The sequence below is a fragment of the Zerene cesonia genome, chromosome 3, assembly GCF_012273895.1.
Source record: "Zerene cesonia ecotype Mississippi chromosome 3, Zerene_cesonia_1.1, whole genome shotgun sequence".
Taxonomy (NCBI): domain Eukaryota; kingdom Metazoa; phylum Arthropoda; class Insecta; order Lepidoptera; family Pieridae; genus Zerene; species Zerene cesonia.
In genome coordinates, this window is record NC_052104.1 from 3,748,029 (window position 1) to 3,769,110 (window position 21,082).

At 32.3% G+C, this 21,082-nt stretch overlaps 1 protein-coding gene across 1 annotated transcript; it reads right to left on the reverse strand.

Annotated features, from left to right (window-relative positions):
- Positions 1 to 18,088: 18,088 nt before the first annotated feature.
- Positions 18,089 to 19,008, reverse strand: LOC119837541. The gene is made up of 2 exons (XM_038363142.1): positions 18,770 to 19,008; positions 18,089 to 18,412 (listed from the first exon to the last, which is right to left on the reverse strand). The coding sequence occupies exons 1-2, from the start codon at positions 18,959 to 18,961 to the stop codon at positions 18,263 to 18,265; spliced, it is 342 nt and encodes a 113-aa protein (XP_038219070.1). The 5' UTR covers positions 18,962 to 19,008; the 3' UTR covers positions 18,089 to 18,262.
- Between the last annotated feature and the right edge of the window lie 2,074 nt (positions 19,009 to 21,082).

Sequence of the window (21,082 nt, forward strand, 5' to 3'; positions counted from 1 at the left end):
AATAAATGTTATTTGCAGTTAACAATTTTCTTTTTTCTTTATTACAATATTTATGGCAAGACTAGGTATATATAGATTAATGTATGTTGGAAGATAGCTTTTTCTCAATGTTTTTTTTTCTGAATTATAGAAGCGTTATATTTATAATAGTAGATATCAATAGTACTTACTATTACCTACACGAAATATTCTCTTAACTTTTATTCAAATTTTGCAGCTTGCCTTTCTAGTAAAAATCAAATGTAAAATCTTTAAATACCAGAAAAATGGTAGGGATTAATTCGTGAGGAATGGTCGAAGCTGCGTTAAAGAAGACTTAAGTATGTTATCCAAAAGACACATAAAGAGATACATAGTACATAACTAAAAAATAAACTCACGAGAAAAGATGCAATTTTAAAATCGCGCTTATAGAAATAAATGCAAAGAAATGTTGTTAATCACTGTGCTTTACCCTAAAGTTTCTTTAGAATTTATTTCTTACCTGAAGTATGTTAATATGCTCTATAGCTGTTTTGTCTCGATAAGAAATCTAATATTTTCTCCCCTCATTTTGTAGTTTCGTGGAGTCCATTAAAAGAGTCCCTTAGTATTCGCTAAATAATACACCACACGGTAACCGAGGGGCAAAACAAAACGGGAGAGTACCGGAACTAAGCATAGTGTGCCGCGGGGAATTAGAGAATGCTCTGATGTATGTAGTTGTCTATACATATAGATTATAATTAGCTATAATACTGATATAACATGGATATAATTATAACTTCGTTATGTATGCTATTGAAGAGATTTTTCTACAGGTATGTCGAGGGAAGTTCACAATTTTACACTAAAAAAGACGGTTTTTGACCGAAATTCGCTTAGTTTAAAATGTATAATATGCATTATATTATATGAATAAAGACTTAACGACTAACGAACTACACACACTTAGTATTTAATTAGTGTTTCCGTATATACTTACCTACTCCTGATAAACAGGTTATACTACATTGAGGGCCTGAGGTCATTTCGAATTTGAAAACTGATTATATTCAAATGAATAAATGGTTAAATGATAATTTATTTATTTATTTTCAGTCTAGGCAGCCAGTAACATACATCACAGCGGTGAAGCAGTGCTCGCATTACGCAGCAGATGTGTGAGTGACTCATGACGACTCAATTACACATTCGATAGTTTCTGTGCCCTTGTCGATTTGGAAACTATCGTTATACGAGGACGATGAACTGTTGCATATTTTATTGAATAACAACAATCGGACCTCAACGCTTTTGGTTATTGATTCTTTTTTACATCTATGGGTTGGGTTGGGTATGGTACAGGCTAGACCCATCGTAAAGCGAGATATATTGAGACACTCATTTAAATCATGCAGGATAATAATGCTTTTACTAGAAATAAATTCTGACAACAATACAATATTTAGAAATTAAAAACTTTTTAACGGATTTTAAACGCGATTTATTCATTATATGATTAACCCGCCGTTTCGAACACTTTACAGCGAGCGTGGTCACGGGGAGACTGAGATGTTATATGTCTTGTAAAAAAAAATAAATAAAAGTAAATAGTCCAATAACTAAGTGTCCCCAATGTAAATGCTTATTTTATAGTACGATCATACGATTCAGAGCTGTCGCAAATGGCATTATACATAGTTTTCCTCGCAAAACAACGGTATATCAGTTAAACCATTCAAAACATATCCAATAAATTACAGCTGACATGTGAGAATGGTCTCCTCCACAAATGAGACAGCCGGAGAACTAAGAACATATTCTAATTTCATCTATCCTGTTCCTGTAGCTGTCCCGACCTTCCGCCTTGAGCTAAACTTATTACCTTCCATAATATACCACTTCATCCTGACGTGTAACACTTATCTAAAAGTTCCTTGTTTTGTCCCACATCGTCGCTAAAAGGAAATACATGTACAAATAAATAAAGCACACTTAAATGCCTGACATTGTCAATCCTCGTTGATCTGATGCTCTTTTTATAGCCGGTGTGTGTTGCAGCGTTCTCGAAATTGACCCTTATCTTTGTTATTTTTTTGTCACACATGTTTCGGATTAGCGGTTCACAGAACGTTCCGATTTGTCCTACCTACCGCAGAACTATGTTATAACTTTCAGCTAATCCCGTGTAATTCATTGACGCTTTTACGCGGCAGGTTTCACGGAATCTGGCTATATTTAAACTGTACCCTGCAGAGATTTAATATGTTCAAGATGTAAGTGGTCATAAAGCGTACTTGTTAGAATTCAATTGTAGTTTATATACACACATTTAGAAGATGCATTTATCATTGTTGATATCGTTTATAATCTGAATACTTTTTCATAACCTCAAGCTATGATGCAGGCTACGCTTGGTTGAAGTCCAATCATATTGACTTGTCACATATAGGAAATACGATAGGTGATGTTGTATGAGATCCTAAGTAGGAGCAAGAGATTATATGTACTACGAAACATACTTCTGTATCGTCTCATTGTTGTAGGCGTCAATATTGTTAACAGTACACGTTACTGAGAATCCAAACGCATAAAACAAGCGACCAAACCCATTATGCATACGAACAATATGTTGTTTTGGTTGTTCAATGGTTGACATTAGACATTTCGTTTACGTGATCACCGTGGCATTTGCTTGGCGACGACAGTCCGATGTTTGTTTTTGTTTTATTAGCCAGTGGATACACAAGGGTCTAGTTAACTCTAGTTGTACGGACTTGGCGGGTGTGTTCGATGTGTACATGCTATTTACAACATTCCAGTATTGTTACACAAAGAGTGTTGAATGCATTCCACAAATGTAATATTTGTAAGTACTGCATTCCTAAAGTCTTATTTGGAATTATATGCAATGAATCAGAATTCGTCGATGTTTAGGGTATTATTTCAACATCTATATTTTACTTATATCCATAACTAACCTATTTCGCCTCTATATAGTAAGCACTAGGGACTAAAGGCTATAAGCTTTGATTCTTTTGTATAGAACAGTTTTGTTTAAACCAAAAGGAATATTTATTATTGCTGGAAATAACACAAAAATTGTTAAACAGTTTATTTATGTATTTAAATAAACTGCGGTTTTTAAAAGTTACCCATTAAATGCCAATGTGATGTGATGGATCTCTGCTACTTAGTGAAAAAATAAACAAATCAAACCGAAAAATTTAAGCCACATGTTTATTCAGTATAACGTCAACAATAATATTCTTGGACTCATCCAAACATTATTTTAGTGACATTTGTTTGCACAATGATCGTGTATATTTCTTACAAATCTGTGACGAGGCACAGCTGCAGGAACAGCTGTTATGCGAAGAGCTCTCAAGTCACTCTTTACTGAAGCATTATTGAAGAGTTGCCTGGCACTCGTGCAAACTTTAAGTTTCTTAGGCCTTTATATTTATTGCCGAGTGGAAATGTTAACGGTACATTATTGTATGGCCTATACGTATGTAGTACGAGGTTGTTAAATATTTATTTACTAAATTGCATTTAAATAAACATTTCAATGACATTAAAGTAAGTGAAATATGGTTTGTTTTATTCGATTTTGAATGCAGTCTTACAATTGGCTGACATTCAATTCGAATAAAAGTCAACGGTTTTATTTCGTCTGGCGCATTCGAAATTCAAAATAGGTATTATAGTGACGTAATTGACAGCAATAGCAGTGCGGGCTCGATCGCTTCATGAAGTTTAACGAGGCGTTCACCCTTGCTGTCATGTCGATTGACTGGCGGCCAGCTTACATTTATGACGTCTGCTGTATAGAGACATTTGCGTAGATATATCTCGGCGGGCGAATTGGGCACTGTTGACTTCTGTAATAATACTATAAATTCCATCCGATCACTTTATCAAAATCAGTTTACCAAACAATACCATATGTATGTTTTTACTTAAATATTTTTATTGCTCTTTAGTTTTACTGATTATCATTTTAAAACTAACATTACTTGATAAAAATATTATAAAATGTAAATAGCTACACAGCATTGTTGTATTTGACTTACAATCTCGTGTACAACCGCGTGTGAAGTAGCTTCTCTACAGAAAATCCCATGCAGTACGCATACAAATACAATGTAAGCGTAAAGACAGTCTGAAGCTTGTGTCGGTCAAACACAAATCGAATCAATACAAACAGGGGTCAGGTTACGGTCTACACTAACGTATCAATTACGCTCCTCGATGTACACTCAGTTCGGTAGCGCTTATTGTATCGAGACAGTTTTGTTTAAAAAATCTATTTACCCTCTGCTGATGAGTAGGAATGGGAAGTACAGTCCTAATTGTATACCGCAAAGATACATACATTTACAGTCTATATGAATAAAAAAGAATTGACTTTCAGTTTGTATTTGGAATATCTGTAAGCAAAATTCCTTTTGCCCATATTATTTACCTGATTATTCTTTAGTGTCTACTCCATCGAGCTCTAATGGTTTTTAGAAATATAAAAAAACAAAACTTATCACATTGCTGTCCGTTAGATTAGAATTCTTCATTCATTCATTCTATGAATCAATATTTTGACGGAGAGGGTCAGGTGCTCGCATTTTAGTCAGGTTCGGCAATTTCCCAAGTGTATTGAATAACTAATAAATTACAGGAAAAAATATTGCATGTGAACGAAAATGTATGATATTTGATATTTATTTTATAAAGCTATAATTTTTTAACATTCGTTAAATGAATTGTAATAATTTTCGTTATACAAAAACTCTAAAAGTTGCAATAGAATTTTAGATAAAAATAACATTATCCTTAATTTATACCACACGTTTTAACTCAATTCATTAAGTACGCTATTTGTATCTAAGGTATTTTCTATTTCACAATGAAATTCGGCGCAGTTTCAATTGTCCCTAAAGTTTCCTTCGGCAACGATTACCACTCTTGTATGGTCCATGTATTTTAACGAGCAATTACCAACCCTACTTCCTTTTGGTCACTTCAGTGATCTAGTACCCTTGTAATTCGCAATCGAAGAGCTGTGGTAAATTGAAACTATTGATTTATGATTTTTGTATGAATAATTTCGTATACAATATTTGCTTTCGATTTTAAACGATTCTGTCTGATAATTCAATCTAGAAAGCACGATGAGCGTGTAAGTTCTTGATTATATATAAGATTCAGTCTAATGCCATACCGTATGTTATAAGTAATGATAAAATAATCGTTTTCGGATAAATGAGACACCCACACAAACGTGATTTTACAAATATTGTTTATTTTGAATGCGACAATTCTCGTTTCTTATTCCATACATAGCAAAGTTTATTGTTTATCTCCGTTGTTCAAATAATACTTTAACTATTTTATGGCTTCCTATCGATGTGAACTAGCCGTAATTTACGGCGTAACTGCATTTTTATCTTAAAGTGCATATAAGCACCTATTAAACGTCGCCGCTGTGGTGTTTCGCTGTGAATTGACGACATAATATTATTGGTTAAGTATATTTTTTTATTTATATTAAAGTAAGTTTGCATAATATGTACGTACTCGTTCTCTTTAAGATAGAATTACAATTAATTTAAAATAATACAGTTTTAACAGATTTAACAAATTAAAATCTTACAGACAGTTTGTCTGTAAAATTTTAAAGATAATTCATTAATTGTTACTAAAAACTGTAGTTCCTAACCCACATAGACTTTTTAATGAATCGCACTTAGTGATTTGAAATGCGATTAAATGCAATGTGACTTTCAAAAAATTTTAAGAGTACTTTCTGCTAAATTGGAAGGGTGTTGCTATGGTTACCATTTATATTATGCAAAGTTCAAGGTGTCCTATTATTTTAGTAAAATGAGGACCTGAAATAGATTAGTATGATTCTTCTATTATTCAATGCCAACTTTATTATATAATCAACAGTTTTTATTTTTCTTTTGTTTGTATACATGTCACGTTTTTATGCAAATAAAGATTTTATTTATTTATTTTCTGATAAACGTATACTTACATATACCGAGCGAGAATTTCAAGCATAATATATTTTATGAAATTAACCTCTAAAGGGCGTAATTATTTCCATGGCACATTATACAGGTCGGGGTTAAAGTTCGGGAAAATCCAAGCTCATTGTTAAAGTTGTTCCGCTCAAAACCACGCATCGTAGAACGAGGGTCGGCCGGGTTAAATTATGAGCAGGGGTAATTTTACATTTAATTTTTTCTCGAATGTTCCAACCACAGGACCTTTAGCCTTTGCCTAATTTGTTAAAAAAAGCCTCTAATTGGACGCATTGTTGCTGAACGAAATTATGTCATTAAATGAGTTAATTTACACGGTTCCTGTGATAAATATTTCTCAAATAAATGAAATTATCTTAATCAATACTTTGCTATAAAGCGAAGACTTTGATTAATACATTTTTTTATTAAATTTTATTGCATTGTTTAAAATAAATAAAAGATACAAGTATAGCGTAAATTCTTCTACCGCTTCGCTTGTAGAAACATATTCAGAAATGTTTATTATAATTATTTATTGATATACTTATGCCCCATAATCTAAGAGGAGATTTTACCCATTTGTTATACATGTAAAGTGGTCGTTCAAATTAACTTAAAAATACAAATATGACATAGATCACAGACATAGATACAACGCGAGACAATTTGGCTCTAATAAAAACATTCTCAGGATGATATTGTGGAAAAAGTTAAAGTAGACCATTTGGAAATATTTCATTTGCGAAGTTAGCATGGCTGTAACAAATCTTTTTTTTTCGACTTATAAGCGAATAAGGCTAATCTAACTATAAACAAAAAGATAAAATTGCATGTGCTAAACAAGCAGAAAACAATAAAATCTCTTCTGAAACTTACCGTTAGTTTATTTTCTGCAAAACAAGGAAAATGCTATCGTCCCCCTTTGCTAAATAAAATAAATATCTTATAAAGTACCAGGAGAGCAAAACCACGAGAAGATTAACGATGCTATTGGAAATGCAGTCAGTGCAATAATGTGTTCGATCCGTGAGCGTTTAACTCGAGTACCATCCAATGAACGTGGAGATTCCCCTGAAAGCCAGTCATTTCATTAGCATAATCCAATTGTGATTTCTAATTCTATTTTAGATATTTTTAAAGGTTTTCTCTCTAACGGCTTATGCAGGTATTCAGTTAGCTTACGGTTCGAAATAGTATTTGTCCCCTTGTTTTTAAACTTAATTGAATTGTTTGTCATCTATTTACTCTATAAAGATGTTGATCTTCATAGTTTTTTAATTTATATTGAAAATATGTTACTTATTATTAAAAGCTCTTTCGGGTTTTGCAGATGGTGGTAATAATTCGAAACCAATTTGGTCATATCTCTGTACTATATGGAGTAAACGATTTACTTTCCTTCACGATTTAACCAGACGATCTTCTGAAATGAAAATCGCATACCTTCGAAATTATCCTGCTGCACTTCAAATAAATATTTAAATGTTTTCAGAAACGTTTCGGTGTTACATTCTACAAATGCCACCGGCTGAATTTATAAGTCACGATTTTCATCTATCTATATCGATAGCTTTGTTTCCGATGCGGTAGTATGCTAATGCTGGGGAGTCCTACTTTCACATTTGAGAAACAGTTCATTACAATTGCAAAACTCCTTAATCGTCCTCTTTAATAGCTCTATTATTCTTACGTGATATTCGGTTTTGCACACTATCGATTGCATTGAAACTATTTGAATTGCTAGGTGATACCTACTCGTTGTATTATAAAGGTATTTATGTAAATAACTAGTCGGATTACGTATGTTCGATTTTCAAATGTTTAGTTTTGTGTTGCATATTACGTCAAAACATTCTGTTGTCGTTTTTGCAATGAAGACGACAATCTTTCTTGGTTAATTATATTATTTTGAGTTTTACATGTGTTACCACGAGGGATTATATGTTTTTTACATAACAAATATTACTTTTCAACCTCTTCTTTATTTTCTTTCGGTATAATATCATTAGCGTTAACAGTTATGGAAAAAATAAACTCAAATTATTGAAATATCGCGTATATCGTCATAATAACATTTTTATCAGGCGACCGTGGAAAACTTGTTCCTACAAGTTCGAAGTGACTTCGTAAAATAAAACGGGAAAGTTTAAATAGGAAAAAGTGAGTGCAGTAAGGAGATAGTGAAAAAAGAAGCGGGCAATTTAAACTTTTACAAGACTTTGAAGTGGGCGACCGCGTTTTAGAAGTTGTGACAGGAAATTACATGACACAGCAAATTCGACGACCTTCGTGAACTTTAAATCAAACGCGGTGATAATAAAAATGAATGTTCGACGGCTGAGGATTAAAAACTGATCTGAATCGTGAGGTTTAACGTAAACAAAGCGTCGATATGCATAGCGTGTGAGGCGTGAGCACAAACAATGCTGCATTTTAATTTTCTACTTGCATCTCTAACAATGGGACCGTAATAGGTCCATAGATGAGACGAACCCCATCGCTTTGTTCATTCGCTGGCGACTAAACAATACCTGCGCCACGAACTTGCATTATCACTGAACTAATGGGTTTTGTCTGTACCTCCTCTCCTCCTCTCGACTAAAATGAAAAGTTCTACGCTTGATGAATGTTTTCCCACGATATATACAGCTCATGTTAATTGCACATTGTATAGGTAATATTTTGTTTTAAACACGTAATGTGCTCGCGGTCCCGGCGAGGCCGCGAGTCATTAGTCAGGTTTAAAGAGCATTACAACTCTATATATCAATGTTGAGCCGTAGTTGGTTTACGATTGCTGTATACACGCTATTAAATGAAAGGGAACTCGTACTGATTGAATCAAATATATATTGATTATGTCGAACAACTTACAATCCAAGTAGATTTTCCCAAATTTATGATGTGATTTTACATTAACTAGATAATAGTTGCTTGTTTATCTTCTTATGATAATAATAAATGTTTTTACCTAAACCATCAATTCTTAAGCCTTACGTTACTGTTTAGGTTTTATTTGAGTCCAGCAGACTAACAAAAAATATATATATTTATCGAGAATTGATACCCTAGTTACTTGTAAATAAAATCGATCAGTGTAAAAAATAACTCGCAAGTCGCAAGTAACCATAAGACCAGAAATAGATATTGCATAATAAATTGTTGAGAGAGCTTTTATTAAAGTTATCGAATCTGTCGTACAAATTAAACTTTCTCCCACATAATCGTGTGTATCCAGACGAAATAAATCAGCTGATATGTTTCTCGGTAACATAATATAACACAAACTATCAGGCACGTAAATCCTTGAGTCGATAGCTTAACTAAGTGGGACTTGTTTATCGTGTGCTTTTAAGCTAAGTGACGTGTTATCGCTCTGATTAGCTCCAACTTTCACACATTTTGATTGCGCAATTACACGCATGTGTCCTGCACATTATCTTGGCTCGCGTTGAAGAATGTTCGGCATGGTGGAATTTTGGATAATGTGGAAAAACTGGAATTGTTTCAGCTGTTTTCCTGGAGTATGGTTTTTAGCAACTAATAGAGTAGTTAATCCTATGATTTATAAAGGCAAAAACAACATTGAATGCATGAATTTAATTAATGAAAATTCTTTATTGCGTAAAAAAATAAGCAGGCTTACAAAAATCTTAAATTAAATTCGCAAAAGGCGGCCTTATCGCTAGGTAGCGATCTCTACCAGGCAACCCTAACGATACAGGAAAATAAAATTATTGTATTGTGTATTTTTCTATTTTTGTTATTGTATTGTGTATTTAAGTAGATTTTTAAACATGCAAACATTTAAAAATAGCAATACTTTTTGCGTTGCAATTCATGTCAGAACCATAGACAGTTCCTACCTACGTATAAAGCGAGGCGTTGTGTGAATACCCCATCTACATACTACAGCATTTTACACACAATATGGATTTCAATTTGTAAATTACGATTTTTATACGAAGCCGGTTTATAGTTTTGCGTAAAAACGCTTATGCTTTTATACCAAAAATAAATTCTATATCTACTATCTGTAATTATATTGCTCGATTTAGTGAACAAATATACATGGAATGAAAAATATTATGAAATTACCAACAAGCTTCAAACTGAACCTCTTTAAAATGATCTCTGCTTTTAAAAACAGCCCCATAGTAATATTTTTATACATGTATGTAACGAAACCCCTGGGAGTTGCTTAGCTCAAGTTAACGACACCATGTGTGTTGTTCATTCGTACCACGCTCTCAAAATGCTGTTCGTCATTCCTGGGACCCTATTCTGTAAGTTTTCTAGACGTTATGAGGTACGTTTGTAAAATTAACGCTAATTTTTTTTTACAAGCTCTTATGATTTCTATATATTGTTTGACAGGGGTTTTTTATAAAAATTTGAGCGACTTCATTGACATGTTAAGAAAAATGAAAATTTATTCATAAGGATGATATTATGCATTATCCTATTAATATTATAAATGCGAAAGTTTGTATGGATGTATGGATGTATGGATGTTTGTTACTCTTTCACGTAAAAACTACTGAACCAATTGCAATGAAATTTGGTACGTAGACAGCTGGATAACTGGAATATCATATAGGCAACTTTTTATCCCGATATTCCTACGGGATACGGACTTACGCGGGTGAAACCGCGGGGCGCAGCTAGTATATAATATAGAAGAATGCATTCAATTCAATTTGCTTAGAATTTTTGGAACTAGCAGATAAGAAAAATATTGATTGCTTAGCACCTGTACCTATATCTGTACCTATAGTTTTAAGCGAGATATTTTATTGTTTTACAGTGTAATTTTTAACGAATGACTTTTAAAATAGGCCCCTTCGCGGAGTAATATCGTAAAACTGTCTGTGCGTCATCGAAGGCGTGTCGAGGAAGTTTTATGGTGCGACTGAAGATCAGGGCGTTTGGTACTTAACATTCATTACCAAAACCCGCTGACAAAAGCTATTTTTAGATACTCTGTATGAAATTGTTAAAAATAATTTTTCTACGCTATCAAGGTTAGGAAGCTATTGCTACCCATTTATTATTGCCTTTCCAGATTTGATTAAACGGTTTCCAAATGGTGTGTTTTATTTGTTTCATTTAGATATCACTAGTTAATTTGAAATGAAAATGTTAATGTTGTTTTGCTTTGTAATGATTTTTTATATAATTCTATTAAATTCAGCTGTTGCTTGCAGTTCGCCCGCGCGGTTTTAATAAATGTTCATGGTAATTTTTTTTATCCCTTTGGGGGTAGAATTTATCAAAATCCTTTCTTAGCGGATGCCTTCGTCAGAACACCTATCTGCATGCCAAATTTCAGCCCGATCCGTCCAGTGGTTTGGGCTGTGCGTTGATAGATCAGTGTCAGTCTGTCACCTTGGAGTTAAATATATTTAAATTATAACATAAACATTTATGGCATAAAGTTAGGTTACAAAATCAAACAAGCGAATGTAATTTCTTGCAATTGTTAATTATTAACCGTATAGTCCAAGTATTATGGTAATAGGCACGTAACTAATGAAATAAATTAAATTCTCTAGTACCTACTATTGGGTCTACAAATCTTGTTCAAAGTAGTACAACTGTATTAAAGTTTGTTTTTAGACCACAGTCAACGCAACAATCTATTTCGACAAATTTATTACAGTTCATTAAATTAAAAACTGATAACATTTATCGTGGCTATTAACACAGAAACCTTTTGTTGTTTATGGCAATAAAAGTATATTTACTGATATATTAATTAATTCTTAGATGTTATCTCCGCTTATTGAATAAACAGTGGTTCATTGAAGAATTAACTAACGAACAATAAATCACTTAGTTTCTGCTTCCTAAATTACTTTACTTATCGGGGAAAAACTAAAAAACTGAGGGCAACGGCCACCGATAACTATAATAAATCATTCACGTAATTATTTTTTACTCTCACATAAAAACGTATGGGGAACTCAATTATGTAACAGGAATCAGAATGGTTTTGTATTATCGAATATATTAGTTACCAAGTAATTTCTTACGCTAATTACAAGACTGTGTTCCTGTTATATTTAAATATTCGTATTTATCATATTAAGACATAGCTATATTTAAAAACTTGGTAAAAAGTAAGTCTTATGATAATGTCCCACTAATGATATAATACAAGTAATAACGATGGTAAGGTACCTTTTAGTACTATTATGTGCTATTGAGAACGCAATAAATATAGTAAAGTATTAATAAATCATTGCACGTATACTATTACGTGAAGTTTATAGAAATAAAAAAAAGTGAAGTCCCGTATCCCCTAGTATCCCCTAGGGTATGGGGCAGATGATGAACATCTTTTTCATTGATCGATTTTCTTTGCGGACAGGTAGGTGATCAGCCTTCTGTGTCCTGCCTGACCGAGACATTTTTTTGTGCGTCCCCACCGGGAATTAAACCCATGACCCCTCGGTTCTAGACTCACGCGTTAACCACTGTACCAAGGAGACGGTCATTCTAGAAATACTAACTTTTAAATTAGATAACACTCAAGATGAAAGATAGCAATGTAATTAAACAGTCTAGAGCTATAATTATCTATTTCAGGCGCCCAGCGTAGGCCGTTTCAAGATATCACCTAATTACAATTGCAAATGCAAAGAAAAGATTTATAAGTAAGCCACTTAGTGCCCTAGATGAATTGGATACATAAAATGTGTCTTGAATCTGGTAATTAAGGTAAAATTTACAGTCGACAGCGCCAACTCGTAATAGTCTCGCGTTGAAATTATTTGTCTCTTGCGAACTATATTTAATAGGATAGTTGAATAAGATAATAAATTGCAAGGTATAAATGTTGTGGTTCAACTTTTTAAAAGTTCAGTAATGTAGGTACCAAATGATATATACCATAACTGAAAGAAAGAAAGAAAGAAGAAAGAAAATACATTTATTTATATAAGGTAAAGTTAATAAAAAATGATCTAATTTACAACACACTAAATAAACCTCATATAAACGGGAGATCCACTCAGTGTATAAGAGTCTAAGCCCATTAAAGGAACTTAGACTCTCCACTGATTTTCAGTGGATACCACATTGACCCCCTGACAGTGGCAGCGTACATCTAAAAGTAAGAAGCAATAACAACTGCTATCTACTATTGTATAATAGAACATTAGGAAAATCATAAGATATAAATTATTATCTTTTTTAGAAGACGAATTGATATTACATTAATATATTTGGTTGTGCAAAAAAAAAAACTATTTAATCGATGTTTTAAGTAGATTCCAGTATCTTAAAATTTGAAAACATTATTTAACTCTTACCAGATCTGTTAGGCGAAAGATAGATTAAGCGTAACTAAACGAGCTTTAATACATGTCAGTAAGCGACATATGTCACGATAAGCATTTCCAATAATTTATGTGTACTGGTTCAAGTGGGTTTGTCAGAAAGATATTTTGTCGTTAACATATGAACGTGCAAACCTCTTAATTATCTATACAAAAATATGGAGATAAAAGCATGTATTATTTAATAATCTGTGGTGAAACGCATAAATAAGGTTATCAAAACAGTACACACAAACTGTAAAAATATATATGATTTTTAATTTCTGCGTTATTCATCGCTTATCTGATCGCATTTAATAAGATATATACATATCCCCTCTTTAATATCTGTAAGAGAGATTGACGTTACAAATGCATTTTAGATTAAGTAATAACAAACAATTATTCACCTAATTTCAATAAAAATATGTTAATTCAAACATAAATCACACACACAAAGTAAATACAAATTAACTAAAAGTCTATACCACTTGCATGTTTCTCAAGTACCGCAAAAAATATTATCCAGGGCATTATAAAATGCACGTGAGTCTTGATATAATGCAGTAAGGATATTACTTCTAAACTTGGTTTGTTTTAGATCTCTATCGCTATTTCGCGTGGCTAACCCTCGGTTACAAGTAATTGGATTTAGATTGGATCAAATTAGAAAATTTTCTTCGTAGTTTTGTTACGAAGGAAATGACTTTTTAATGGAACGTATCTGAAATCAATTTTCGGTAGAATTAACGAAGTTTTCGTCTGGCAACAAAATTACTGTTATTTTGGTTTGATTTCAGCAAATGAGAGCGAATTTGTTTATTATTACCCTTAAAACTGCTGCATAAATATACTAAATTCGCTACTTTGCCTTAATATCAAGGGAATTAAGGAAATTGTGACAAAATATTACAAAGGCTTATCTTAAAAAGGGTTCTAACAAAGCTTTTAAGGTTAATGTGCTAATTAAATGAAACGAATTAAATTAAACTCCTTCCATGATATTCGTGATTTTGTAACATTTCAATGGAATGAGGTGTTTCCTGAATACATTTAGTTGAAGTAAAAAACGAAATAGCGTAAATTCCGCCACGCATACAAAGTTATTTTAGTATTATAAGGGAACCTTATCTCAATAGTTTAAACTTTTTTTTATGTATATTTACTTATGTACTTATGTTTATATACTTATGTATATACTATACTATATACTATACTTATATACTTATGTTGTGTAACAATAAAACAAATAGCTTTGGAACATCTTGTTTAGTTGAAAAATCTTAAAAGATTTAGCTAAACCTATTTCGTTTCCTCAGTTATATTTTTCACTGTCAGACGGAGCAACATCTCGTAGAATTTTTCAACAGAATGAACTTGAACCAAGATCAGATAAGGAGGATTTCATATATTTCTTTTTATTGTTACTTTTAAACGAGTATAGCTTAGAGCAATGCTAGCTTGCATCTGACCATTAATCATATAAATTAAATAGAAAGTCAATCACTACGTAGACATTTAGAATAAAATTACGTTAAAAATTTCAATTCGCATAATTTTGAATGTAATTTTTTACAACAGTTTTTGAAAGATTGATAAATAAATAATGTTGCTGTAATTGCATTGATCATTTTATTACATTCTCTTTGCTTATTTATTCAAATGGCTCTCAAGAACACACAAACAAAGCTCCTTAAGATATCCTTTTTTAAATCGATCCTAAATGATCATAGAACGTTATTGTAACCGTTCATAATTATTTTGATAAGAGAAGTTATTTCGGTGGAAGATATTTCTCATCGGATCGATCCCCACATGGGGTAAACATTATGTAAGATAAATATTTGTTCCGGTCGGACGTTGTTTCATTTCTGCCCCTAACACTTGACAAGAATCATCGAAGCTGACTATCAAATTTACGACGCATTTATCCTATGCCTTCATGATCCAACTGAGTTATTTTTTGGAAAATACTTTTTATTTTTCATTAATATCTACTATGTGTACAAACTTTGAAACAAATATTTGTAAAAGATGAGAGCAAATCTGGTTTAATTGAGATGTTGATGTGTTGACGAAAGAAATCTATTCAAAAAAAGAATGGTTCTTATATTTTTTATTCTTTATTAAAGAATAATGTAATATTATTTTATAATGTATTATAATAATGCAATATAAAAAAGAAAACAAACGATAACCCGCATGATACAAAATTTATAAGGTTTTTTAATACGACAAAAGAAATATTGAAATAGAGTACAAATTATATAAAGAAAGTCATACGATAATATTAAAGCTTTTTATTACTGAACGTGTGTACGGTTCTTTACTCTGTGCGCAATACATACATAGTGTATGTATGTTTTATTTATTCGTCTGCGTCTGGAAAGTGGTTGCATTAGTGCCGAATTCTCACTTCACAGAAACTGGACAGCTTAACTGCGGCTAAAATATAGTTTCATGCTTTGAATATTAGCTGCGAAGCTTTTACGGTTGCTCGATCTATAAATTACGAGGTAAATAATAAATAGCACGGATATTTCGTGTCGTTTATTTTTGCGGTGTCGGGAATTATCTTGCAGTTAAATGAAAGACTGGCGTTCCTCAAAACGAAGTAGGTTTTCAATATGATTGTATTTTTATCGGTTTCGGCCCCATTTTAGAATTTGGTAAGAAAAAATTATGTACTGTATACAAAATTGATATACAAATATCAGCTGAGTCGTTTCCATAGATTTTATACAGACAGCATTGTATATATGTCAGGAAATATTAAATATAAGAGTATTATTTAAAACCTCGAATCAATTAAACAATCTTTAGTTTAATTAATATCAGTAGTAATAGAACATAATTAGTCGCCACTGAAAGCACTGCAATGGAAACGAAAAGAAAAACATACTTACTTTGTTTTAGTTAACTCTTATTCCGCTGGAGCTAAAGAAGCTCCAACGCTCGCTAAAGAACTCCATTTAAAGTTAAAGTTCTACTTTGAAAATCTGAGCAGATATTGAAATAGAACTCTTTGAAAAAGTTCAAATATTTTCCCAACTTCCAAACTTTTAAAAGGAACTGTTTCAATCCAATTACAAGTTAATTGAAGTATTCGCATTAATATGAATTAAGTATTAAAATAATATTTTATCAGATTCTTAATTATTATGAAGAATAGAAGACTATATAGTATGTGGCTATATTTTGTGTTGCACTTGATTGCTTTGTTTATTCTGTTAATGCAATTTAATGACTTATGCGCTTTTGAAAAAAATGCACATGATTTGATAACATTATTCCGGTACGACAGGCAAAACCTGTTCTTGTTAAGAGGTATTTAAATTTAAAAAAAACAATTACTTTTCTATTAAATAAACTCAATACTAATTGGAAAATAGCAACCCATTTGGCAACTCATTTTATTTTCTGAAATACCAGTTCTATTAATTTACCTAAACACACACACACGTGCACATTTTCATTAATAAAGAATAAACTTTTTGAAAATTAAATTGTAACAATTATCTACCTCAAACAAAACATAATTAATATTTACAGCCGATTCTAAATCCATTTGTGGTAATGAAATTTATCTGTGAAATCAAATATCTAAAAGTGCAGTTAATTAAAACAAACTATCAATTAGCGTTAATATTGTGGAAATGTAATTAGTATTAAATTAGTGAGTAGTAATTCGACGAATAAACGCATGGCTTTTTGATCCTTTGCTATAACGTGAGCAGCGACTGGCGCCCCGCTGGAATATACAAAGATGTAAATCATGTAGTATTGTACAAACTACAAAAATATTACAATAACATGTGTCTTTGAATAACTTTCTATAACAATTCCATGTAAACAATTCGTATGAGTATTTGTGATTTAGTCTTAAACGTTAAATTATTCAAGGTAAATCAATAACGTGTACCTTGAATAAATGTGGGCGCCCCTGCGCATCGTGCGGCTACACAGCCATCATAAGAAATTATTCATAGACTACAGATAGTACTATGTTAATCCTACTATCCTTCTAATCCTACTAATATTATAAATGCGAAAGTTTGTAAGGATGTGTGTGCGTTTGTTGCTCTTTCACGCAAAAACTACTGAACCGATTGCAATGAAATTTAGTACGTAGACAGCTGGACAACTGGAATAACATATAGGTAACTTTTTATTCCGATATTCCTACGGGATACGGACTTACGCGGGTGAAACCGCGAGGTAGTTTTCTATAAGTCGATCAAGCCTATAGAAAAGGAACAAATATGTATTAAATTTACGAATTCATTCGTGAACAAAGAAATGTGCTATACAATCGTACGTAGTGTGTAAAAAAGTATCAGATCCAGTAATCTATATCAATCTATACATCTCCAGGGCGGCCTGGCCGCAAGCTTAAACTAATTAGGCCCCCCTGTTCTGTGTCAATGTTGTCTGCACGCGGCCTGGTTTAATGTGTGTCTCCATTAGCTCACCCTCGGTTTGAACACCCTGTGTATACTGTACACTGACAATTCGCTAAAATTGATTTGTATGTTTGCACTGGGGACTTCGTTGTGGCCTAAGATGATTAGCGGTAGAATAAATTTGTGACGCTTGTGCATTATTTTTGTGTTTCTTTCTTTTTGAAGGTATTTTTTTTTTAATTCAGACAAATACAATTATTTTAAATTACAGGTTCGATACTGATTCCTTGAGGCCCTTGACACGCTTTTATGTTGTTCGTAAAATATAAAAAAGCATGTACCCTTAGGATTATAAGGAAATAAAAGGCACTACCATGCTTTAAATTAAATTGATCTATTAAAATTCAAGAATAATATCACTAATAATACGTATATAGTAAAAATAAAAGTATCATACGATGCGATATCCTCTTAAACTGTCTTGTATCCCAACATAACGATGAAGCCATTATTCATTACCGTCCGAAAACAAAAATTTAGTTTTTAATCATTTGTTCTGACTAAAGATGAGTATTAGGTAATTGAGTCCCTCCCCCCTCTCGCTGCGCAGATGCAGTGTGACGTGGGTGTCGCCGACCCCGCCAGATACTAATGTCACCTCCGCATCGGTCCGCGATAGGTCACGGGCTATGATACCCTGGAACACAGATTAAAAATATTCAATTATAATGAACTTTATGGTATAATAAAGGAAGGGCTAAAACGTATTTATAAACAACTGAAAAATTTTATGATTAAATACTGTACGTTAAATATGTCTTAAAACTATCGAATTTATCTATGTTTTCTTTCTGGTTTGCCTTGAAGAAATCATTTCTAATTGATTAGGCCGCCCATTGCATTGTGTGTTATGCTAGGATTAATAATCTTTTAGTGCAATAATTCAAAAATAATTTATTATATTGAGAACAAAAGATTGAAAGTCCCATTCAATGCTCATTCTGAAAACATAATTTGTTGTGCTATAATATATGTATTAAAGTGTTGTCAATACCTTAATAACCCTCGCCTTGGGATCAGTATAGTTATAATCCTTATCCCTCCTTATAAACGGTATTCCTTTATACACAACTTTTTCTGTTGATATCAACAAGTTATTTATTCTCGTACCAACCACTAAGTCCTTAGCGTCGTATAAACATACACAAAACACTAATAACAACAATATAATTATTACTTGTTTCATTGTGTCACATCTTACGTGGCTGTCTTTTGATTGCTTGACTAGAACTGAGTCATACAGATTGAGGAAAATCGTATATGTTTCGCGTTAACCAATAACCTTGGATAAGATATTCAATGATAGATGTTTTGTTTATAAATGTATGGAAATGATCTTAGCAATTACTTATTATAGAATACTAGCTGCGCCCCGCGGTTTCACCCGCGTAAGTCCGTAATTCGTAGGAATATCGGAATAAAAAGTTACCTATATGTTATTCCAGTTGTCCAGCTGTCTACGTACCAAATTTCATTGCAATCGGTTCAGCAGTTTTTGCGTGAAAGAGCAACAAGCACACACACATCCTTACAAACTTTCGCATTTATAATATTAGTAGGATAGTGGGATTAAGTATGTCAGAGTATCCCTACATAATTTCAATGTGGGAGTCTAGCACGATTGAGTACGAACCGGGCCAGTTTGCAACGGGAAAATGATAATAATGAGTAGCTCATTTAATATAGACTTTGACTTTCATTCCTTTGAAAGTTTTCCGTAAAACTTGTGGCAGTTACTACTAACTATAAGACCATGCGTATGCTTTTTTACCTTGCTTAGAAAAATGTCTCTAGAGTACTTAGTAGCTATTATAATGTCTACTTAGCTCATTTACAGCAACAATCTTACTGTTTCACCAAATAAAGATTTAATCATTACAATAAACAAAATTGCAAAGAAGGATGGGGGAAGATCGAATGTTTCATGGAACTATCACATACAAAGGGGATTGGATTGGATTATGGATGAAGATGAAGTCGTAGGACTGGAATTGCAAGACAAGGAAGAAGAGAAATATGAAAATAAGAAAATATAGTCTCTAAACTAAAACTACTATCCTAATGTTCATAAATAGTCATTAACTCGATTATTAGCTATTTCATTTCCGATACCGCTTAAATAAATTGTGCTCACGCAGAGTTCTCATTAGAAGTTAGCGAAGATGATACATTATGCTTGTTAAATATAATTTCTATGAAATTCATTAACACGCTCAATATAAATCATTCATACGGTATAAACACAACTTTAGAAATTATCATCTTATAATTTGATAAATTTCAACCGATTTAAAAAAAGGAGGAGGTTATCAATTCGATTGTATTTTTTTTGGTTAGTTACTCTCTCACTTTTTAGTGGGTGAACGGATTTTTATGATTCTTATATTTTATTTGAGTGCTGCTATATGGTCCCTTTTAAATTTTTAGTTTTTGTTAGTTTAATGTTAAAAGTACATACTTATGTTTATATTAAATAATAAATATAGACACGAATATTTTGAATACGCATTACATAAAAGAGAGAATATTGTTTTTACGCAATTATAAGCTTTCATAAGTGAAGTGAAATTGAATAAATATTCCAGCAATTTTTAATCGCTTTGAAGGATATTAAAGCGGGATTTATTTCACTCTAGTGTTTGAATTATAATATTTATGCTTTTGGTATGAGAATAAATGCATTTTATATTATCTATATGGCTATGTTACGGAATAAATACTATGTATTAACACTTAGTTGGATCGAGTATCGAGTTAAAGCATATTACGACTTAAATAAACTAGAAATGGACAGGAATGCAAAATTACTTTGAAGTGTATAGGATGGAACAATACTTAAGCGTTGCATTGTCGTTGTTGCAAAGGTCCTAAACAGAACCTAAGTGCACAACTATATTGCCATGTTTGAAATTATTTGTTAAGTTCATTCCAATGCTTGTAATTCACAAGAACAAAATTACCGTTTCAGAGAAAATACGCAATGTACTGCAAAATGTAAATAAGAATTTACATCGTATTCCGTTTAGAGTTCCATAATAACATGCACTAATGCATTACTCTGGATGTTATTCCAGACGCCACGTCATGCATGCGCTTTGATGTTTCCCCGACTTTTTGCAGAACACTTCTTTAATGTGACGACAAATAACTCAAACAGGAATGCATGTCTTTTTGATTTTATCAAATCTCGAGTACAACGCGTTTTAGCGTTTAAATGTGTTCTTCGTCATTAGTGAGATCACCCGACTAAGGATGTTTGAGAGGTATGCTTTATATTTTATTTCAACGTCCGATTTATTTTAATGAA

Excerpts from the sequence above, each read along its gene's own strand:
- LOC119837541 (XM_038363142.1), bottom strand. The coding sequence starts at position 18,961 with ATGAAACAAGTAATAATTATATTGTTGTTATTAGTGTTTTGTGTATGT. Across the intron at positions 18,413-18,769 it reads CCAAGGCGAGGGTTATTAAG|GGTATCATAGCCCGTGACCT; the intron begins GTATTGACAACA and ends TCTGTGTTCCAG.